This window comes from Coregonus clupeaformis, chromosome 15 (assembly GCF_020615455.1).
Source record: "Coregonus clupeaformis isolate EN_2021a chromosome 15, ASM2061545v1, whole genome shotgun sequence".
In the NCBI taxonomy this organism is placed as follows: domain Eukaryota; kingdom Metazoa; phylum Chordata; class Actinopteri; order Salmoniformes; family Salmonidae; genus Coregonus; species Coregonus clupeaformis.
This window is the reverse complement of record NC_059206.1, coordinates 29,039,436-29,054,942: the sequence shown is the minus strand read 5'-3', so window position 1 is coordinate 29,054,942 and position 15,507 is coordinate 29,039,436. Positions and strand designations below refer to the sequence as shown.

Sequence of the window (15,507 nt, the reverse complement as noted above, 5' to 3'; positions counted from 1 at the left end):
GACGGAGTCTGTAGCCACCATCCTCCAGATGGAAACCGCCTCTAGGGTGGTAGGCGGTTCTGAGTGCGGGACATGGGGAAGAGGTGAGGACTGGTAGGTGGTCTGGGACAGTGGTTTGGGCTGATGAGTGGTCGGTGGAGACCGGAACAGAACGGAGGTGGAGCCTCCCTCCAGGATGAGCCGCCCAGTGGACCAGTCTATCCTGGGTTTGTGGGCGACTAGCCAGTGGTGGTGGTGCCTGAGGACGAGGGGACACTCCGGAGAGTCCACAATGAAAAACTGGATATCCTTCCATAGCACCCCTGCCACCCGGAAACGCACGGGGACAGTACGCCGGGTGATGAAACCCGACCCCAACAGCCGGCCGTCCAGGCCCATGACCGGAAACGACTCAGAGAGGGAGAGTAACGGAACGCCCCACCTTTGGGCCAGCCTCGCGTCCATCAGGTTTCCCGCGGCCCCGAATCCACTAGTGCATGCGCCCGACACGCAGCGCGGGCCCACTGAGCCCTGACGAGGAGAAATGTCTGGGAGTCTCTGGGGTTGGGGTTTCGGTTCGCTAGCACCCCTCCCGATATTAGCGAGCCCTTCCATTTCCCGGCTTCTCCGGGCATGAGTCGCAGTGGTAAACTGCCTGGCTGCAGTACAGGCAACGTCCCTGCGTCATCCCTCTCTCATGCACCCTCTCACGACGCAGATTGTCTACCCGCACCGAGAGGTCGATGAGGCCGTCCAGTCGCTCAGGCAGCTCCCTGAAGGAGAGTTCGTCCTTCATCCACAATGATAGTCCCTGCGCGTAAAGGACGACCAGGGTGGCCTCCTCCCATCCTGCCTCTCGAGCCCGGGTCCGGAAGTCCACGAAGTAGTCCGCCACCGAACGGTCACCCTGCCGACAGGCCGTGAGCCACCTCCCGGCCTCGTGCCCCGACACCACCCAAGAAGTGTCGAACACCTTGCGTAGCTCCCGGGTGAATTGGTAGGAGTCTGAGCACGCCGGAGTTTGGCTCTCCCACTCCGTGGTAGCCCAGGAAAGGGCCCGACCCGTCAACAGAGTGATAATGTAGGCTCCGTCGGGAAGGAGGAGGGTTGTAGGCTGAATACCAGGGAACACTGGGTGAGGAATTCCCTGCAGCCATCTGGACGTCCGTCGTACCTCTCCGGAGGTGGTAGGCGGGGTTCCCGCGATGTCGCAGGCGAGACTGGAGACGCCGCTGCCGCGGCTTCCGCTCCGCCGGTTGCCGGGGCTGGTCGGGTGTCCACCCTGCTCTGCATGGCAATCGTCAGCTAACGCAGATTCTCAGTCATCTGCTGCAGGCTGCAGTCGTGCTGGTTCAGCATAGCTCCCTGCGTTGCCAATGCGCTGCGATACTGTGCTGCCTCCGCTGGGTCCATATTGGCTCTGTTTTCTGTAAGGGTTGGTGTGAGGTGTGACCCAGGTGCGGTGCAGGATAGACATTAGGCAGTAGGCAGAGATGGTGAAACAAGGATCTTTACTGGTGGTCCCAAAACCAGGACCAAATAAGGAGCAAATTGGTCTCCAAAAACAGGCTGACAGCAAACATACGAAATACTAACTATGACTGAAAACAACAATGAAACAGGGAGAACACTTCTCAAGTACCTGTACATACGTCTCGCGATCAGACACTGATTAGTACTGTTTGGAACGAGAACTAGCAGAGAAAACAGAGCAAGGGAACACAGGGAAGTGAGGGCATAAATACACAGGTGAACAGGTAGACACAGGTGACACCAATAGGATAATGATTAGTCCTGACTGTGAGTGAGGAGGTGCCTAAGGTTGTCAGAGGATGACACCTAGTGGGTCGCTCCGGAACTTTGACCCCCTCCTGTAACACAAACACACATTGGGAATTCAAGGAATATTTTTTTTAAGTACATGGGTGCTTTAAGAGCTCAAGGGCAACAACCAAAGAAGCTACACTGTCTGTTTACAGTCAAAGGTCACGGGTCGTGGGGGTGAGATTTCTGTTGAGATGGAGGTCAAGGCCAGACAGGCAAGGGATTACGACTGCTTATGTTTCTGCTGCTCTGGTTAGGGGAATGGAGCATGAGTCACACACACACACATACAGACACACACATACACACACACACACATACAGAAGCAGTAGATCTGAAACAGGGTGAGGCAGGGCCTGGTAAAGGGAGAGACAGACAGAGAGAAAGGCCAGGGAGAGAGAGAGAGAGGGAGAGAAGGAAAGTAAGAGGCAGACTCCTGACCGGCTTCGGTCGGTCGGTTCAGTACAGTCAGTGTTAACACGGTGAAGGCTCAGATCTGACTGAGAGAGGAATGTGTCTCTCTTTGTAGGGTCCTGGAGCGGCCGGTGACGTCATGGCGTTTTCCCGGGTACTTCTGCAGATTCCACGAGAGGAGCCAGCCAGCCAGCTAGAGACAAACACACACACACACACACACACACACACACAAGGGCATGATCAAGCTGCATTGTAATGTTGCCTGATTGGTCACCTGACACTTTTTCCCTTACCAAACCTAGCAGAGGAAAGAGAGGTTGCCTCAACTCACCACAGGATTAACACCATGAATAGGGTGGAAGAATGAGCCTCTGCTCTGGCTGTGTGTGTATGTGTGTAGATGTGGGGGGGGGGGGTACTTGAGAGAGTTTAAGAGAATGACACGAGGGAAAAGTTAAGAAAGAGAGAAAGGGAGAGAGAGAGAAGAAAGAGAGATGGAAGAGTAAGAGAGAAGAGAGTGTGAGAGAAAGAGAGAAAAGGAGAAAAATTAAGTGATACGGAGAGAGTGAGGGAAAGGAGAAAGAGAGAAAGTGTGTGAGAGAGGGAGAGAGACAGTGGAGGAGGAACCATGCCTCAGCCACTGTCTGGTCCAGTGAGAGGCAGTTGGCAGCTGGCTCTCTATCAGACACAAATGTACAGTAATTCAAAGCATGCGACTTGACGCCGGTCCTTGGGAGTGGGAGCCGTGTGGTCACACACGCACGCACGCGCACACACACACACACACATACATACACACACACACACAGTCCACGTGACCGCAATTATGTACATTTCCATAGCAAATGCATACTAAAGCTAATCACATTACAAACGCTATGGTCCCTTCAAGAAAAACAACATTTCCCAAATGACTTCCCTGTCCTTTTATAGTGTATTTATATGCTGCATCCAAATAGCATTACAAAACCCCAAAGTTCCTCAGAGAGAGGAGATTATGAAGCTATCATGTAGTAACCAGACTACAAATGAGGTGAGTAAAATCAGATCTAACGTTTCAATGAGTGTTTGAAAAACAACACAACACCTTTGTTTCAATGCGCCCAGGATGGAGTGCACTGTTTTGTTCCTAATTCAAACTCAATTAAAGGTACATATCTGATCGTATGTAGGAACATTGCAATATAGGTCAACTCGACAAACACAAATGAGTGTGGTCCCAACAACAACACATACAGATCTTCATTTGACCAGTTTCTCACAGCAGGAAAATAATCCTGCAGCAACAGGACATTTAAATAATTGCGTGGATTATAATTAACTGACATTTTTAGTTAGGAAAATCAAGTCTGACATTTTTACATGGATATTACAAACTTTAAAAGCCTTTTAAAAACTTGAATATACTACAAGTTTGCATTTCCTGCAAATTTCCTGCAACAACAGGGTGATCAAATTAAGATCCTAAATCTCTTACAGCAGGAAAGGGAGAGAGTAAAAGACTGTGAGACAAGAAGGGTAATAGATTAAAGAGTGCACTCCAAAACATGGTCAGTTGGTGAGCGAGAAAACAAGATTCCGACTTTTGTAAAGATTTGCTCTCATGAGCTTCACATGACTTGCATTTACCCCTGTCTCTAGTCTCTCTCTCGCTCTCTCTCTCTCTCTCTCTCTCTCTCTCTCTCGCTCTCTCTCTGCTCTTCCCCTTTCTCCCGCTAGACTCTGTTCTCTCCCCTCTCTCCCTCTCCTGCCCCCTCCCCTCCTCTTTGTGCAGCAGCGAGCACACAGACTTCCTGTGTGCCACGGCCTGAATGGTATGCATAGGGAGTGGGTGTGTGGGAGAACTTTCATCCGGCATAGAAAGAAAAGAAAAGTAAAGAGAGGGAACAACGAAAAGAGAAAGAGAGAGAAGAGAGTCAATCTGTTTGTCAGCGCAGTTGTCCAGGCAGGGCGAGGTGGGGGGTGGGGGGGTGGGGGGGTAATAGGGTGTGTTGGAGGGGGAGGGAGGGGGTGAAGGTCTGGGTTTAGCCAGGGATGTGTAGCGTCTGGAGGGGAAAGAGAGCTGGTCTGGCCGGCCTTGCTGTAGCCAGCCCTGCGACGCATGACGTCTGGGAGAGAGAGACACTTTGCATGGCTGGGGCTCAGCACTGAGCTAATGCTAGCTGGACCAAAGTCTTAGAATGAGTAGAACAGCATGGCGTTAGAATCCAATGAATATTTCACATTTTCCACCATGAACTATGGTGGCTGGCATGTAGACTTTGCCATTGCTGCATTTGTCTGAGAAAGGCATTCAATTCTGAGAGATGCCGTGATAAGTATAGAATTATAAAGCTTAACCTTTGCAGTGGGCTTAATCAGGGTCACACAGAGTGTTTCTTGGTAGTCTAAAGCAAATCTACTTTGAAACAGAAGTTTACACCTCACACACATGGTTATGGGCTCACAAAAAAGAAGACACCTGTACCATGTCAGATATAGAGTTAAAATGTATTCCATTTTGAGGTTTCATCCCAATATTACACTTTATATACATCGCAAACTGAAATATAACAAAACTGTTTTCGGTGTTTAAAAAATAACAATGTTTATTAATTATGAAATTATGAAAAGTAATAACATTCCACCCATGAGGCCACTAGGTCATTTGACTGCAGGAAAGGGCTACTCTAATCTTAATCTAATTAATCTTAATCTAAATCTTAGAATCTAAATTCTAAATCTGTAGCAAAAAGGATAAATCAAATATTTATGTAGTTAATAAACCTGGGAATGTTCTCTAATAAATATCATTCTGTGCACAGAACATTCGTTTGAATGGGAATGTTCGTTCTACTTCTAATTCTATGAAGTGTTGGGGATGTTTGTTGTTTTACTAATTCAACTTTTATGAGCTGTGTGGGCTGTCCCTGTTCAAGTGCTGAGGCTGCTGGCATAATGAGACAGGGTGTAGCTAGCTGGCTGTGCACATGGTGCCATGGTAGACTGAGATCCTACACAGACATTTAAAGGGCTACACATGAAGATGTCTGTATGTGCCAATTCAATGGTTTCGACTGCGTAAAAATGGCTGGGCAAAGATATATGAAGAGCATATACCGCCAACTAGTGGTCGATTATACATACTGCACTCTATGGCACATACTGAGGTATAAGGCGATAACAATATTGGTTTGATAATGATACACAGACTTACCATCAACTACAGGAGGCTGCTGAGGGGAGAACGGCTCATAATAATGGCCGGAACGGAGCAAATGGAATGGCATCAAACACACGGAAATCATGTGTTAGATGTATTTGATGCCATTCCACCGATTCCGCTCCACGTGCCCGTTCTCCCCAACAAAGGTGCCACAACCTCCTGTGCCATGAACTTAGGACTCGATTCAATCCGCAGCACCAAAGTTCAGCGCTATAGCGCACTTGAAATTAAAGTGCACAGCTCCTAGAAAACAGTCGCTTTCAAACTAGGGATCTCGTGGCTAACTGAGTGAGGTAAAACAGTACTTCTGCTCATAGATTATGCATGTATGAACTACACATTGACACATCCAGCCAAAAGTGGGAGGTTAAAAAAATACTAACTAGTCCCAAAGTTCCGGAGCATGTCTTTAAAGGTGTTCATGGAGAAGGCATTCATGGTAAACACTGCAAATGTTGGCTCAAGCAAAAATTATCTTTAGAAGGCGATTGTTGATCAAATCCCAGCCTATAATAAAATCTCATTGTCAGACCAAAGAAAACAAGTGAATTTCACTGCATATTTATTTCAAAACATGATAGAGTATATACATTTGCAAATCATGTTGAGGAAAAAATTGAACAGAAATCTGCTAAAATATACATCAAATAGTGATAAGCAGAATAATAATCATCGTACTATTCACCTGCTTAACATAAACATTCAAAATGTATAGCGTTGTAAAACAAAGCTAAGCAAATAAGATGTGATTATAGACAATGTATACAGAATGTTCATGACTTTATTAATTAAATTAAATTAATGATAAATGCCCCTCACTGTATACATAATAATATTTTCTGGATAAAATCATCATTATTCAACTATTTTCAGTAGTTACTCTTTACTCTAAACAAAAATATAATAATTACAGTATGAGAACTAGGTAGGATCTCTACGATTTCAAAGGTATGTTTCTTCCTAGTAAGGAAAGGCGGATTATGTAAAAACAGCAGCTCAGAATAAAAGCGATAAATCTTCGGATGAAAATCTCAGTATATGTCTGACAAATGGATATGGTTTTACTCAGTACTCTTTCTTTATTTTCTCCAAATGAATACAGATCTAAAGACAGTAGCTTGCGAGAGATACATACATTACACACCAGGATAAACTCAAATACTAGCACTAGGCTGGATTCTCTGAACGGACAAAGACAGATCTTCAAAGTCATGTCACACACACACACACACACACACACACACACACACACACACACACACACACACACACACACACACACACACACCTGCAGGTGCGTACACATCCATCCACCCACACACACACCCACACCCACACCCACACACACACACACACACACACACACACACACACACACACACACACACACACACACACACACACACACACACACACACACACACACACCTGCAGGTGTGCACACATTCATCCACCCACACCCACACACCCACACACACACACACACACACACACACACACACACACACACACACACACACACGTCATGTGTATAGATAGCTCTTTAAGACGAACACTGTAGTGACATCTGTCTGCATGTTCAATTAGGCATACACCTCACCACATTGGGGAACTGTGTGTGTGTGGTTGTGTGTGTGTGTGCACACATAGTGTATGTGTGTGTGTGTGTGTATGCATGTTTGACCAGAGTGTGTGTGTCAGTTCAGTGTGTGTCAGTTCATAATCTCCTAGCTGCAGCTCCTCCTATTGTGTTTGATGGGTTTAAATGCTATAACAAAGTGGGGATCACCTCTGTCACGTGCCTGGTGTGACCCGCACTTTAGGTAGTGGAGACTGGAGAGCTTACTATGGTTTGGTACTGGCATGTAAAAACACTGTCAATTCCATGAAACAACAGTATGACAGTTGTGTACACTGTTCTTCACAGTTTAATTGTTGTATTATTTAGCGCGTGTGTGTGTGTGGGGGGCATTTTTGAGGATTAAAAATATTGGGTTTGCATTTTCTGTTAGTAGGCTAAGGGTTAGTTAGTTTGTTTTTCTGACTTGGCCTACAGCACCACTGGAGCGGGAGTTTAAAGGGATAGGTTGGGATTTTGGCAATGAGTTTGAAGGAAGTTGCTAACTAGCATTAGTGCAATTGCTAACTAGCATTAGTGCAACAACTAGAAGTCTATGGGAACAGCTAGTATGCTAGCGGTTCCTGTAGACTTCTGGTCATAGGGTAACACTAGTTAGCATTGGTTCGCGAAACTATCTCCCTTCATACTGGACGCAGATACGTAAAAATGGTAGTAGATAAACGGCTTCATTGCCAAAATCCCAAACTATCCCTTTAAGGGTTAACAACACACATAAATACTCTAATCACTTCAATTACTTTTCTGACCAATACATTTAGGTAAAAGAAACATGCCAAATTGCCATTCTGCTTATGTGTGTGTGTGCGTGTGCGTGTATGTGCTTGTGTGTGTGTGTGTGTGTGTGTGTGTTGATCTTACCCATGTGACAGCGAGGGAAAAGTTTAGGCCATCCCTCATACATTCTCCTTCATTCATCAGCAGATAGGCATTTCTTAATTAATGTCACTGCTCTAGTGTGTCACCAGAAGTTTTACAGTGACCTTCAGTAAAATGACATATTGGCTATGTTCCAATATCCACACCAGCATACCACTCTGAATGCATGCCCCAATACAATGCTTCATTCTAAGTAGTATGCATGTTCTTGTGGGTATTGGAACAGAGCCTAGGTGTGGATAACCCAAATGTTTGTGACATCATATGACAGATGTCAAACTGACTGTTTTTCATAAATGTTGTCAACATCTGAATACTTCGACAGAGCTCCTTGTTTCTCTCTGGTTCCACAGTAGGCCTATGCACTGAACACACCATCACTGTGCAGGGAAAATAAATAAAATATATTATAAATATAAAATAAACGACAACAACTTCACGTAACACGAAGCATTCTGGCTGCCCAGGGGAATGGCTAAAGGGGCAGGGCCTAATAGTCCAGGTTAGGAAGAGTGTTTCTTGTTGGTTTGTGGTTCAGTTGAGGTTTACTTTTTTACTATTTTGTGGTTTAGTCCCTTGGTTAGTTAGTTCCTCTGTGTCTACCTAAACAACAATAGCTTCCCTCTTGTGGCAGGACCTCTAGAACCTCTCTCCCTCAGACACTGCTTGCTTGTCCCCCTCTCCCTTGTCCCCTCTCCCTTATTCCCATCTCCTCTTGCACCCCTCGCCATTGGCCTGCACCCCTCTCCTCTTGAATCCTTGTCCCTGGTCCCTCTCAGCCCTTTCCCTCTCTCCATTGTACTCTTCTCCTGTAGCACCCCTTGTTCCCCTGTCCTCTTGTCCCTATTCCCCCTCCATTCAGCCTGGTGGTCTGACTTTAGTTACAGTAGTTAGTTATTTCCCCTTCAGTCCTTAGTCCTCTCTGCTCTCAGTCCAATCCTCCACTGGCTGGAATAGTCCACTGGAGTTCTCTGTACGTCCTCCTCCTTGTTAGGGTCCATCCATTCATCCCCAGCCTTGTGGTCCTCTACTGGGGCTCCAGTTCGTCCGTTCCTCCCCTTGTTAGGTGAACTCAGTGTCCAGCTCCTCAGTGCTGCGGCCCAGGGTAGCAGTGGTCCTTGTGGTTGTCCCTGTGGTGGTCAGCGTGGTTGTCCTACTGGAGGTGGAGTGGGTGGAGGAGTGGACCTTGCTGATCTCCTCCAGGGCGCTGGCCAGAGAGTCCAGGTCCCCTGTGTCCTGGTGCTGGGCCTCCCACAGGCTGAGGATCACCGCCGATGGGCTCTCCTGACCTGCAAAGTAACACAGGTTCCTGGAGGTAGGGAGTGGGGAGGGAGAAGGGAGAGAGAGAGAGAGCGAGAGAGAGGGTGAGAGAGAAAGAGAGGGAGAGAGAGAGAGAGATAAAGCGTGTTAATATAGAATACAGCTTGATGAGTAGTTAACCAGATGATACAGGTCCCCTGTAGCTCAGTTGGTAGAGCATGGCGCTTGCAACACCAGGGTTGTGGGTTCATTTCCCACGGGGGGCCAGTATGAAAAATGTATGCACTCACTAACTGTAAGTCGCTCTGGATAAGAGCGTCTGCTAAATGACTAAAATGTAAATGTCTGCTTGTTCTGGAATAGATCCAATAAAAGGAACTGGCTGGGATTACTCATGAAGAGGTTTGGGAGACACTGGACAAATAAGGGGATGATGAAAAGGAAGAGGGAAAGAAAGAGATGCATATCACTGAGATCATTATGCTGAATATCAAAGTCAAAATCCTGAATATCAAATTCAGCTTCAACTTCCTACTCCCTCACTGCTATAGCACCACCTCAGCTGTTGTTACAACTCACATCCACCAGAAGGCACTGTTTCATTACAGTAGAGCTCTCCCTCCATTCTTGTCTCAGGCATGGTGATGATGTTCCCACATACCAAGATAAATAATTGCAAAAATCCGCTTAACAAGGTACAGCCATTCTCATTACATGCTGCTGGTGGCTTCCACTGGGTCGAAAATGCACCCGAAATCTTCTCCCATTCCGAAATGCCCCATGTTTGTTTTCCGACACAGTTTGCTGGAAAATGATTTGATGCACATGGAAATTCCTGGTCACTTGGCTTATGTCACCCTTTTATTCAGTAAACTTTGTTCCCCTTTTCCACACTCCTCAAAGACTGTTCCACACTTCTTATTGACTGTTTCTTCTTCTGCTGAGGGAATAGAGATCACCCATTATGGAACTGCTAAAATCTCCAACATCCTTAACAAATAACCCTCTGGCACCTATACCAGAAAGACTTCTACAGGGGAGGGATGGAGGGAAGGAAAGAAGGAGGGATGGACGCATGTGGAGATGTCGTTAATGAGGACAGTGTTTTAATATGCACTCGCTCTTTCCCCTTACAGCTCCAGGCTGAGACCTTCCTGCAGTTTACCCAAATACACAATCTCCTCCAACCATTGTGTGTTTGAGTGTGTCTCAGTACGTGTGTGTGTGTGTGTATATGTGTGTGTGTGTGTGTGTGTGTTTGTCTCAGTGTGTGGACGTGTTTAACTATACTTGTGGGGACCAGAAGTCCCCACAAGAATAGTAAACAAACACAAATTTGACCAACTGGGGATATTTTATTAGACCCCACAAGGTCAAATGCTATTTCTATGGAGTTTAGGGTTATGGTTAGAATTAGTGTTAGGCTTAGAATTAGGTTTAGGGTTGGGGGTTAGGGAAAATAGGATTTTGAATGGGACTGAATTGTGTGTCCCCACAAGGTTAGTTATACAAGACTGTGTGTATGTGTGTGTGTACAGATCTATAATGAGATCAGCAGAGTGTGTCTGTGACCTGGTCTCTGGTAGGGCTGCTTGGTGATAGCAGATAAGGACTGGCACAGTGGTGAAGGCCCAGATAAAAAGCCAACCAGTATGCAAATGACTGGGCACATCCATGTGGAGAATTGGTGGACAGAGTTGATGCAATCAAGGTTGATCCTTTCTCTAATTTTGTCATTTCAAAATGAGTCATTTGCAATCACATTGACCAAGCCAATAGAGCAACAAAATAGAATTTAGACACATTGCTGGACCTTGCAGTATCATTATTAATCCAGCTCAATAAAACTTATTAGACTCCCTAAATTAAATGGACTAAAATAGTGGCTGCTAGTCAAACATGATGAACATTGAAGGGGCCAATATAACAGTTGGACTACCAATCAAGGATGGGGAATCAGGGTTTCTGGGTGTATAGTACAGCAGGGAGTATGTGTGAGTGTGTGTGTGTGTGTGCGTGCAAGTGCGTATGGTATCTCACCTGTCTATGTGGAGTTTCTGTGCAAGCAGCTGCCAGTCCTTGCCCTTGGCGTTGGCTGTGTCGAAGGTGGCACAAATCCTCTGGCGGATGGACAGGGGGATCTTGAAGGCCCTGGACCCCGTCTGCGACGTGGTGGTACAGTTCGACTGAGTGAAGAAGGGGACTACCTCCTTTTCACACTGGAGGAAGAAACCATTGCAGGATAAAAACAAGAGGTGTCAGAGTGGTCATTTCTTTTCTACAGATAACAGAGGATTATATGGCTTCAAAGAGTTAAATCGATGAAATCTAGATGTCAAGAGGCCCCTGCGAGCTTCATTAAGAAAAGCCCTTCAGTCAAATCAGGAGAGATTCACTCTAATGAGAGAGCCTATTAGTATCACAGCATCACCTCCATATTGGATTCACACACACACACACACACTCGAGCATATGTACACACACATGCACGCACACGCACACAATTATGCAGACGGACAACGCACATGGACGCACTTGCACACACACACACACAAACAAACAACCCCCCCGACAAACACACTTCCTGCCATATATACACACAATTCCACCCACACACACACTCTTCCTCCCTCACACACTCCTCCCCTTACTTCGACCACAGAGGTGTAGACCTGGAGGATCTGCTCCTGACCCTTGACCTGACGCACACTGATCTTACAGGACAGCTGGGAGGAGGCGGGGCTGTAGCGCTCCAATGAGAAGGCACACTGCAGGGGCCGCTGGTTACTAGCCCACACCTGAGAGAACGAGAACTCCTAGAGGGGGAGAGAGACAGAGGGAGAGAGAGAGAAGGGGAGAGAGAGAGATCAATACATTAAATAAACTATAGACCTAATCTAGCTCTGTGCCAGTATTCACAAAGAGTCTCAGAGTAGGAGTGCTGATATAGAATCCATGTTGCCTTTTAGATCATAATGAATAAGATTACATGAACAGGGGGGACCTGATCCCACATCAGCACATCAACTCGGAGGCACATTTTGAATACAGACCCTGAATGACAATATTTACTAAATACAATGCCTGAATGCCAGCTAATTGCATTGCCCCCTTTCCTCTATTTCACCTTTTAATTATTAGTTCAGACCAGACCAGGTCAATGGTTTCTTTAGCCACTCAACGACCTCTGCTAATCAATGAAGGGAATACAATCAGCAGCCTCTTGGGGATTGGGTTGTGTACCCATAAGCAAACGGAATTGGAGATGGCCAGTCTGAAATGACTTGCTTAGTCAACATTCTGTCTTTAAAAGTCAACTCCGTTCCTATATACTGTGTGGTCATAGTTTTAATGTTAAACAAACACAACTACGAATCAGACTCTTTTGGGATCCTTCAAATAACATTATGATAGATAATGACTGAGAGCTTCCTATTGAGTACATATTTAGGCTGCATTCTAAATGGCACCATATTCCCTTCATAGTACACTACTTTTGACCAGGACCCACAAGGCTCTGGTCAAAAGTAGTCCACTATGAAGGGAATAGACTGCATGCTATATGGGATGCAGACTTGGAGTACAGCTCTAGAATAAAACTAGTAATGTATTAGATCTTAGATATACACTCAGTGGCCAGTTATTATCTAGTACTGGGTTGGACCCCCCATTTGCCTCCAGAACAGCCTGAATTCTTTGGGCATAGAAATGTTGTTCAATTGGTATCAAGGGACCTAATGTGTGCCAGGAAAACATTCCACACACCATTACACCACCTCCACCAGCCTGTACAGTTGACACCTAGCAGGATGGGGCCATGGCTGCTAATGCCATATCCTGACTCAGCCATCAGCATGACGCAACAGGAACCGGGATTCGTCGGACCAGGTTGGCAATGTTTTTCCACTCCTCAATTGTCCATTATTTGTGATCGTGTACCCACTGGAGCCGCTTCTTCTTGTTTTTAGCTGATAGGAGTGGAACCCGGTGTGGCTGTCTGCTGCAATAGCCCATCTGTGACAAGGATCGACAAGTTGTGCATTCCGAGATGCTGTTCTGCACACCACTGTTGTACTGAGCCGTTATTTGCCCTGTGTGTGGCCCGTCCGTTAGCTTGTACGATTCATACCATTCTCCTTTGACCTCTCATCAATGAGCTGTTTTTGCCCACAGGACTTCCGCTGACTGGATGTTTTTTTGTTTGTCGCACCATTCTCGGTAGAACCTAGACACTGTCGTGTGTGAAAAGTCCAGGAGGCCGTCCGTTTCTGAGATGGAACAGGTACGCCTGGCACCGATGATCATCCCATGCTCAAAGTCGCTTAGGTCACTTGTTTTGCCCATTTTAACATTCAATCGAATAGTAACTGAATGCTTTATATAGCAAGCCACGGCCATGCGACTGGTAGTATGGTAGGATGAACATTTTCGTGAATGGGGTGGTGTACAGTGCCTTGCAAAAGTATTCATCCCCCTTGGCGTTTTTCCTATTTTGTTGCATTACATGGAATGGACATACACAAAACCCTGAAGGAGCTCCACAGAGCTGGGCTTTACGGAAGAGTGGCCAGAATAAAGCCATTGCTTATAGAAAAAAATAAGCTAACACGTTTGGTGTTCGCCAAAAGGCATGTGGGAGACTCCCCAAACATATGGAATAAGGTTCTCTGGTCAGATGAGACTAAAATTGAGCTTTTTGGCCATCAAGGAAAACGCTATGTCTGGCGCAAACCCAACACCTCTCATCACCCGAAAACACCATCGGCAGGGAAGGCAACAAAATAGGAAAAATGCCAAGGGGGGTGAATACTTTCGCAAGCCACTGTACCTAATAAACTGTTCACTGAGCTTCTTCTACTCATTTACATTTACGTCATTTAGCAGACGCTCTTATCCAGAGCGACTTACAGTTAGTGAATACATCTTTTTTTTTATACTGGCCCCCCCGTGGGAATCAAACCCACAACCCTGGCGTTGCAAACGCCATGCTCTATCAACTGAGCTACATCCCTGCCGGCCATTCCCTCCCCTACCCTGGACGACGCTGGGCCAATTGTGCGCCGCCCATGAGTCTCCCGGTCGCGCCGGCTGCGACAGAGCCTGGATTCGAACCAGGATCTCTAGTGGCACAGTTAACACTGCGATACAGTGCCTTAGACCACTGCGCCACTCAGAGACGTACTCTCCCTGACCTTTGCCTCAGGTATTTCTCTCTCTCTCTCCTCTCTCTCTTCCTTCCCTCCCTTCCTCCCTCCCTCCCTCCTTCCCTCCCTCTCTTTCCCTCCACCCTCTCTCTCTCTCTCTCTCTCTCTCTCTCTCTCTCTCTCTCTCTCTCTCTCTCTCTCTCTCTCTCTCTCTCTCTCTCTCTCTCTCTCTCTCTCTCTCTCTCTCTCTCTCTCTCTCTCTCTCTCTCTCTCTCTCTCTCTCTCTCTCTCTCTCTCTCTCTCTCTCTCTCTCTCTCTCTCTCTCTCTCTCTCTCTCTCTCTCTCTCTCTCTCTCTCTCTCTCTCTCTCTCTCTCTCTCTCTCTCTCTCTCTCTCTCTCTCTCTCTCTCTCTCTCTCTCTCTCTCTCTCTTTCATCTCTCTCTGCTCTAGGAGAGCTGGTTAATATTCTGGCTAATTATTCTAATGGGATGTCACTGAAGGGCGTAACATCACAGAAAAGCACAGAACATGCACCACGCACACCCCTGGGAAGATAAGGAAATGTGTGTCTGTGTGTGTGTGTGTGTGCCTGGAAGTCATAATTAATTTTGTTTTGTGTGTGTGTGGAAGAGATAGTTATTGTCCCCTGCTGATGTGCCCTTGCCACAGTCCCTGCTCTTTGCTGTGACCACAGAGTAAGAAGAAGGGATTGTTGATGTAAGAAAGGACTCTGATGAAGGGATGGTTGATGGAGGAGAGGACTCTGATGAAGGGATGGTTGATGGAGGAGAAGACTGATGAAGGGATGGTTGATGGAGGAGAGGACGCTGATGAAGGGATGGTTGATGGAGGAGAGGACGCTGATGAAGGGATGGTTGATGGAGGAGAGGACTCTGATGAAGGGATGGTTGATGGAGGAGAGGACTCTGATGAAGGGATGGTTGATGGAGGAGAGGACTCTGATGAAGGGATGGTTGATGGAGGAGAAGACTCTGATGAAGGGATGGTTGATGGAGGAGAGGACTCTGATGAAGGGATGGTTGATGGAGGAGAGGACTCTGATGAAGGGATGGTTGATGGAGGAGAGGACTCTGATGAAGGGATGGTTGATGGAGGAGAGGACTCTGATGAAGGGATGGTTGATGGAGGAGAGGACTCTG

General features: G+C 46.6%; 1 protein-coding gene across 4 annotated transcripts in view; it reads right to left on the bottom strand.

The window, feature by feature from the left end:
* Positions 1-7,394: 7,394 nt before the first annotated feature.
* Positions 7,395-15,507, bottom strand: part of LOC121582606 (netrin receptor UNC5D-like) — a 330,437-nt gene continuing 322,324 nt past the window's right edge. For all 4 annotated transcript variants that reach the window (XM_045225089.1, XM_045225090.1, XM_045225092.1 and 1 more), the window contains 3 exons: positions 11,855-12,019; positions 11,244-11,422; positions 7,395-9,252 (listed from right to left, as the gene is read on the bottom strand). In XM_045225089.1, coding sequence (XP_045081024.1) covers positions 9,006-9,252; positions 11,244-11,422; positions 11,855-12,019 — 591 coding nt within the window. In that variant the 3' untranslated portion in view covers positions 7,395-9,005. The remainder of the gene's footprint in view (positions 9,253-11,243; positions 11,423-11,854; positions 12,020-15,507) is intronic.